Raw genomic sequence first — 8,238 nt, forward strand, 5'->3', positions numbered from 1 at the left:
GAAGAAAACTATATAACACTTACAGTTTTTATTTGTTTTTTTTGGTATCAATGTAGATGAAATATGTTGAAGAGCTTATTTTATTTGATAGTGATGCAATTCATTGTTCGAAAGAAAAAAAAAACGTTAACTAAACTATTCTGTTAATTTGATAAATTTGGTGAAAAATAAGTTAAATTATATTCACGTGAGAAACTGAGAATACGATATTTTTCTTCAAACTATAGTCATGTTGTGAACGTAGTTATCTTCTAATATGATAATATCACATATACATTTTCTTTTTGCCATTTTACTGATTAACTCTTTACAAAATATATTAATTAAAAATATAAAATGCTATATTAATAACCATATACTATATACATCCGCAAATATAATTTATTAACTTTTAAGTCATTTATTTCATACATGGTTTAACTTTAACATGATCATATTTATCAATTTTTAACTAATATATATTTTGTAAGAAAGTTCATTTTTGTATAATTAAAATATTGATGACATGACACTAAATATCATTTCCTTTTTACTATATTACATATGATAAATAAATGTATTTTTCTAAAAAAAAACCAAGTTGTACAACAAAAAAATTACAACAAGAACAGTTTAAGTGAGAAAAATAAAATATATATTACTTTATTCTAAGATCGAAAAACTTAAATTATAATTTAAGCAGTTAAACTTTTTCTAACTTTATCATTTTATCATTTTCTTCTAACCGAGATTGAAAAACTTAAATTATAATTTAAGTAGTTAAACTTTTGGTAACTTTTTCCTAACTTTATCATTTTCTTCTAACAGAAATTGAAAAACTTATATTATAAGATTGGGTTTAGGTCATTTAATTTTTGGTTTTGTGTTTATTTGGTCACTTAACTCTTTTAAAGTTTTAAAAGGTCATCAAACTTTTGTTTTTGTACTCATTTAGTCACTTAACTTTTGGTTTGGTCACATTTAGTCACCTAACTTTTAAAATTGTTAAAATTATGCTTATTTAGTCACTAAACTTTTAAATTTTTTCAAAAGTTTAGTGGCTAAATGAACACAATTTTAAAAGTTAGGTGACTAAATGAGCACAAATCTAAAAGTTAAATGATGAAACCAAAAGTTAAGTGACTAAATAAATGCAAAGTCAAAAGTTTGATGACCTTTTAAAACTTAAAAAGAGTTAAGTGACAAAATAAGCACAAAACCAAAAGTTAAGTGACCAAAAATGGCCTAAACGATGTAGCATTAGCACCTTGATTTTTCTTTTTCCATTTTTATGGAGAAACCAGACCATTAGGGTGAGCAAAAACCGAACCGCAAATCCAAAAAACCGAAAAAACCGCATAAACCGAAACCGAAATAAAAACCGAGGGTGCGGTTTTTAGTTTTGTAAAAGTCAAAAATGTTCGGTGCGGTGCGGTTTTTAGTCTTGCAAATACTGCAAAAAACCGAACCACACCGAATATATATATATATATATATATATATATATATATATATATATATATATATTAAGTGTTGATATTTGTAAGAACGAAGAACTTATGACAATTAAAATTTCTATAAATATAAATATCTATCTTATCAGAGTGATTGTATATTTTTAAACATACATATAGTGATATTTACAAGAACAAATAATGTTATTATATTTTTTAACATTTTAATATTAAGAGTACTAGTGATGATAATATTATTTTTATGAATAAATTAATTGTTATTATCATATTTACCTGTGAAACAAATATTATATTTAATTTGTATTATATTTAAGTATTAGAAACATATTAGATGAGTGGTTATATTATTTGATTTCAAACCAAGAGGTGGTGGTATTGGTTCATCTCCAAGATATCATTTGGGCTTTAATTTTCCAGCTTTATAAGAGTATCATTCATCGCATTTGAGATAAAACTTTCACCATTCTCACAGTCATATAAGAGAGTCAAAAGTCTACGGGTTTTAACTCAAATATAATATTTGAGGAGTCGCAGATTGCTGGGGATGAAAAATTTGGCGCTCCTCATCTCTACATAAAGTTTCTCAAAAAATGATTAAGACTTCTCATCCTAGTCAAAGTAACTCGTTGAGTTACCTGAGTTTTAGTAAAAAGACAAAACAAAAACCAAATAAAAAAAACCTGACAAAAAACTGCAAAGAAAAAACCGAACCGCAAAAAACCGAAAGAAAAAACCGCATAAAAACCGAACGGTGCATTTTCTAAACTTCAAAAACCTGAAGTTGTGGTTTTCGGTTCGGTTTTAGCCAAAAACCGCACCGAACCGCACTATGCTCACCCCTACAAACCAATATCTTTTGTTAAAATTATGTAGTAAAACTTTTGTTAAATATATGCTAATGAAAATAATTATGCTATTGAATTTTTTTTTTTGGCAAATTTGATAAGAATACATATATACATACCTTATCACTTTTCTAGTAATACTTCATTGAGCTTACAAAAGCTTAAAACTCCACGAATTATCAACCAACAATTAGAAAAGATACATATAGGATACAATTTCAAAATCATTTTTTAGTTTTCCCTTTTCTGTGAAAGAATAATATCATTTGTGAAATAAATCATAACAAATGTTCCAAAAAGATGATAGACAAAAATAAAAAGATAAGGTATAACTTGATGACAAAGCCAAACCACCAACCCATCTTTATTTAAAAAAAAAGATTATTTTATCATGTCCTTGTCATCAAATCCTATAACAAATCAATCCGACCTACAAAAACCCATACATTCCTATGCAAAATACCCCCCTAACAAATCAATCACATCTACACAAAATAATTACTTCCTTCTCTTTTTGTTAAAAACAAAAATATTTAATTGATTTTACATGACAACTGTAACAAATGTTTCTTCAAGAAAGTGACAAATAAGAGAAGTTCCTCTTTTGGATGTACACTCCTTTATTTGTATAATAATAATTACATAAAAACGAGGTAATCTTTACAGCCTGGCTAGTTAGTTAGTTCAACTCAAAAAAAAAAAAAAACACTTTTATCAAAAGCTTAAAACCAGGGCCCACCCACATGAAATGAAAACAACAGCAAAAACTACCCTCAAAAGCAAATTAAAACTGTGGTAATAAGTTATTATTATATAAAGGCTTTATACATCATACTATTAGTCTATATATTAAATAAATTCATTACTTAGTAGTTACATATTATATTATATTATTATACATATGTTGATTTTCCGCAGAGTTATGGATCGTTGTCATAAAGCACATTTGAAAAGGGTGGTGAAACTAAAATATCCGGTTTTCCATTTACTTGAAATTCAGCTAGCAGAGAAGCAATATTTGGTTTGTTGCACAATGGATTCTGCCTCAAGTCTAAATGCTCAAGTTTCCCTAAACATCATAAACAAACATATACCACACATTATTTCCAAAAATAGCAACCTACTTTTTTAAAAGAAAAAAAGAGAGTAGTTCACCTTTTGAGGCTTTCAAGCATGAGCATATAGCTGGAAATGACTCAATTGGTATCCAATTATCACTTGCATTGATTGAAACAAGATTTGGAGCCTCTGAAATCAACTTTGACAAAAGATTCGCTGTTCCCACTCCACCCGAATTATCGCTATGAAAAAATAATAAACAATTTTTTTTAATACATTATAATAACAATATGTATATAATATAGTTATATATATATAAAAGAAAAGTAAAAACCTTATATTGATGCGAACAAGACTTATCTCTTTTGTAATTTCTTGCTGTGCATCTGAAAAACCAGAACCTAATCCGATTCCTTTAATATCAATCTCTCGGATACCCGAAAGCAAGAATTTCCCCAAAAATGGGCCGAAGTTGCTGTGAGGAAAAAGTTTGTTCAACAACAGAAATATTTAAAAATAAAAATATATAAAAAAAGAAAGAGAGAGAAGCAAACCTGCTAAGATAATTATATCCAAGCGATAGAGATTTTAGAGGGGTTTTTAATGATTCAAGAAATTTTATAAGTTGACTTGCTCCCATACACGAAAGCTCACAGTGTTCCAAGTACAGCTCAGCAAGGGGAGTAGGACACTTGGATTTTTCAACCAAACATGGAATCAAGACTCTAAAATATATACAAAAGATGAAAAATGTTATAAATATATTACCTGATTTGATCCTAAAAGTTACTTATATTTATATAGGGAATGAAAAAGCTACTGACTTGATCCCTTCATCTTGTAATTGATTTTCGCTTAGATTTAAAACCTCTAGGTTTGGCATATAAGTCATCACATTTTTAAGGCAATCTACATCGGATTTTTGTAAATTGCAGCTTCTGCAAATAGGCAAATGTCAAAATCATGCGAAAAAAATATAAATATTAAATTAAATAATAAATACTCCAGAAAGGTTAAAAGAAAAAACCTGAGATTGAGTACACGTAATGAGGGGAGGGATTTGTTGATTTTTATATGTGGTTTGATACAGTTAGGTGATCCCCATTTGAAATGGGAAAGCCAACCCGCAATCTGAAATGTTGAGAATGTAATTTAAATTTATTCATATATTATAAAAATAAAAAGTTTTACACTAAAATTACTCACAAAGTTTTCTGAGAGATCCAAAACTTGCAAACCGGATTCAGTGTCAAGAAGGGTATCAAACAACATTTTTGCAGTTTTCCACCATATGTGACTATCAGAGAGGCTCAATTTAGTCAAACCACTGTTCAAAAAAACATTTTTTTTAACAAGTCAGAGATGATATTTAATTATTTATGATATCAGTATAACTAAATAACTACCAAAATGGAGTTAAATCATGGATAACACACAAACACACCTTGCTGCTGATAATAATGATTCCAAACCAAGAGGTAATGGAAAATATGAGCTGTCAAGAAAGCTTGATCTTTTAATTGAGAAATTTTTAATCACATTTGATTCAAATCCCTTCACGCATAGTGAATCACAAATTGCAGTGACAAGAGATGCAGGAAGCTTGCAATTGAGAAATTCAACTGTTGACAGAGTGTCATTGTTTTGCTCCAGAAGTTTACAGAGTCCAGCAACCTGAAAAACAAAAACTTAATCTTTTATTAATGTTAGAAACTAAAGTAGCTGTAAAAGTAAAACCATCAAGAAATACTTATTACCTGCTCCTTTGACTTGATCCAGTGTGTTTCCAAATATTCCAACCGACTTTTCCTTAATAAATGCTGTTACACAAAAGCAAAATCAATAAATAATACAAGAAAAAAATGTGACTTGTAGATTGTAGTTGTGTAACTTACACCAATTTCTGCAACACAATGGACATTACGAAGTCTCAAACATCTGCATTTGAACAAGTAAAGGTCAAAATCTCACATTAAATTGCAGAAAGAAGAGAGGACAAGGTTTTCTTTTACCTGGCATATAGACCAAATCTTTCACAATGATATTCTAATTTTAGATAGCTTTTTGGCATGCTCAGATGCCTCTCGTATGTAATAGACTTTAACAATGCATCTACAGAAACAAAAAATTGTGTGTGATGTGATGTGATGTTCTTTACAGAAGTAAACAAAAGCCAGTAGAAATTCACCTGAAATTTCAACTTCACCAAGAAAGCCATCAAACAAAGTGATGGAAACCATCTCAGCTACTGCATCAAGGCAACTGTTAAGATGTCAGTTAAACTCAGAGGATATGATTGAATATCAAAAAAAAAAAAAAATATCTCCACTATGTGAAGATTGTGTATTCAAACAGGTTGCATACTTTTGCAGATGTCTTTCCCAGTAAATCTGCTGCCAGTTGGTGGTTGATTCATTCTGTTCAACATCTTCTGGTAAGGAATCCAGTGTGAACTTCTGAACATCTGACCATCTTGATTCATATAGGGCTTTCCATGCTATATCAAAGTTATCAAATCTGCAAAGAAATGTTTGCAGCTCATATGCTGCTTTGCTGTTCAAAATTCAAATTATATGTTTTCAACCAAAGGACTTGTTATAAAACCTTTTCCGTTTTCTTGAAGGTTTTAAGGAATCATCAACAAAACCCTGATCAGTAGAGCTAACCGATGGTCTGCAAAGATAGCAAAAAGCCTATGTGTATCAGGTTGATATCATGACATGAATTATCAGTGTTTGTAAAGATAAAAACAATAAGTGTTTGTGAGTAATGCTCATGGAAATTGTGTATAAGAACATATCTATGTCCACACACACAACATATCAACAACAACAAAAAAAGACTTAGAGAGAGATCAAAGATAGAGGAACAAACATGGCTTCCTGTAGATTCTGCAGTGCAAGAGGAGGTAAGTTCGGTAAGAGCTGATCAAACAATTCCGCAGGAAGTTTGTAAACAAAAGGTAAATTGCCATTTTCTTCACAAACAAAAAAAAAGAAGCAAAATTGATCAATTAGATGTTTCACACCTACAATCAAGCAATTCAATTTTGAACCAAAATCAAACCTTAACTTCTAATTATTCCCAAATACTACCACTGTTCTATCTTAATTTGCAGATGGAAACACCCATGCAAGCAGAAATGTAAAACAAAACATGCAACCTTAATTAACCCTAACTAAGTGGCATCCAATCGAATCCTCAAAGAAAATGTTTACGACTACCATAACCACAAACAACTTCTTCCTAAGAACTCACCTTCAAGGATTGCATCTTTAATTGCGCCTATGCATAAATTGATCAACGAAGGAACTTCAGACATTCTTCAACGATTTCCTATACGTAGCATAAGATAGCAAGAAAGTAACAACTGACCACCACTACATAATTTCCGGCTCGATCAAAGCAGACTAGTAATCGAATGCGCCAAGATTTCAATCAACGATAACAGAAGAGCATCAGATTCTGAAAAAACTAACCTAATTGCAGATTTCCAGCTGAATTCAAGTAATCTGTGATGGTGTAGTGGAACAGTTGATCAGAAGCAAGAAGGAAATAAAATTTGGGTACTATGCGAGTATGCGGTAATCGGTATGCCTGATTCCGACCCGTTTTATGATCCGATTGATATTTATTGAGAGCAGATAAAAAAACTTATAGTTTATTGTAGGCCAAGGTCCAAGGATGTATGAAAAGCCCATCATTTTTCCACAAATGGATTAAAAAACAAACCCTTCCAACCCGATGAGCTGGTCCATTCAGGATGTATGAAATCGACATGTATACATGTCTATTTTAGTCATTAATTTCTTTTATATACATAAATTCTCTATGTAGATTCTCTATTGTAATACTATGAAACTCAGTTATATATTTTAAGAAAAAAGACCAAAGCATTCTTATAATTTATTAAGTTGATGGAGAATTATACTGAATTTTGAAATCATGATTATGTTTTAACTTTTAACCAAAACCATCCTTCTTCAGCTCATGATACAACTACTACTACAACCCGTTCATACGGATCATTTAAGTAGTTAAGTGCACACATTTGAACTTTATACTGGCCTTATACTGGCCTCGACTTAGGCGATACATAACAAAACTCAGACGAACAAAAACCAGCTTGGATATGATCCTAAACAACCTGGCCGTTCAAACTAGTGATGTATATCTAGCCAAAAAATTTGGTTCAAAATAAATAATTATTTTTTATCGTATTAATTTAAAATTTTATTCATTACCTCCTACAAACTAATGTAAATCTTTTCAAGTACTTGATATTATTTTTCCATTTATTTATTAATAAAAAATAACAAAGTAATGATATACGAGTATTAAAAATTAGAAAAAGGACCAAAAACAAAAGGTTACAAACTATTTATTTAACATGATTAACAAATATATATATATATATATATATATATATATATATATATATATATATATATATATATATATATATATGAATCACAATTATTGTGTGAATGTATGACAAAATTATAACCATTAGATTAAAAATAATGAAGAGATGTGATTGTAAGGAAGATGGTATTAACATGGACTAACAATTATTATATAATTACCCTTAATTAATTGTAGAGAAAACTAAGATATTTAATTAAGAGAAATAAATGAAAATTACATATATTTTAGGCAACTAAGTCACATTAATTACTAAAAAACTCAATTTAAAAAAAAATACAAATTAATATTTTTAAATGCTTTGAAAATTCAGTTTTTATTCTTATCATTATCATTATGAAAAAATACGTTTTTATTAAAGATCGATTTAAACGTCTCGAATGATGTAATTCAACTTTATTCTTATCATTCTCATTCTGGAAGAATAAGTAATACATTATAAGTTCATATATCTT

The 8,238-nt window shown here is 29.2% G+C and overlaps 1 protein-coding gene across 4 annotated transcripts; it reads right to left on the minus strand.

The window, feature by feature from the left end:
* Positions 1–3,083: 3,083 nt before the first annotated feature.
* On the minus strand, positions 3,084–6,977 carry LOC145070036 (RNI-like superfamily protein). Of its 4 annotated transcripts, XM_079016954.1 has the most exons (17): positions 6,838–6,977; positions 6,617–6,694; positions 6,233–6,335; positions 5,963–6,031; positions 5,723–5,875; positions 5,547–5,620; positions 5,371–5,470; positions 5,254–5,296; positions 5,116–5,178; positions 4,803–5,032; positions 4,565–4,685; positions 4,386–4,489; positions 4,183–4,296; positions 3,913–4,083; positions 3,693–3,833; positions 3,455–3,600; positions 3,084–3,368 (listed from the first exon to the last, which is right to left on the minus strand). In XM_079016954.1, exons 2-17 carry the CDS (start codon positions 6,678–6,680, stop codon positions 3,220–3,222), a joined length of 1,845 nt encoding a protein of 614 aa, XP_078873080.1. In that variant the 5' UTR covers positions 6,681–6,694; positions 6,838–6,977; the 3' UTR covers positions 3,084–3,219. The 4 variants fall into 4 exon arrangements, with proteins under 4 accessions (XP_078873080.1, XP_078873079.1, XP_078873081.1 ...); XM_079016953.1 differs by having other exon boundaries at positions 6,617–6,947; XM_079016955.1 differs by lacking the exon at positions 6,233–6,335 and having other exon boundaries at positions 5,547–5,606; positions 6,617–6,947.
* Between the last annotated feature and the right edge of the window lie 1,261 nt (positions 6,978–8,238).

The sequence above is a fragment of the Lactuca serriola genome, chromosome 8 (genome assembly GCF_051521515.1).
Source record: "Lactuca serriola cultivar US96UC23 chromosome 8, Lser_US96UC23_V15, whole genome shotgun sequence".
NCBI lineage: Eukaryota > Viridiplantae > Streptophyta > Magnoliopsida > Asterales > Asteraceae > Lactuca > Lactuca serriola.

Coding starts and splice junctions, on each gene's coding strand:
- LOC145070036 (XM_079016954.1), bottom strand. CDS start 6,680: ATGTCTGAAGTTCCTTCGTTGATCAATTTATGCATAGGCGCAATTAAA. Junction 4,297..4,385: donor TTACGTGTACTCAATCTCAG/GTTTTTTCTTTT, acceptor GCCTATTTGCAG/AAGCTGCAATTTACAAAAAT. Junction 4,084..4,182: donor TTACAAGATGAAGGGATCAA/GTCAGTAGCTTT, acceptor TATATATTTTAG/AGTCTTGATTCCATGTTTGG.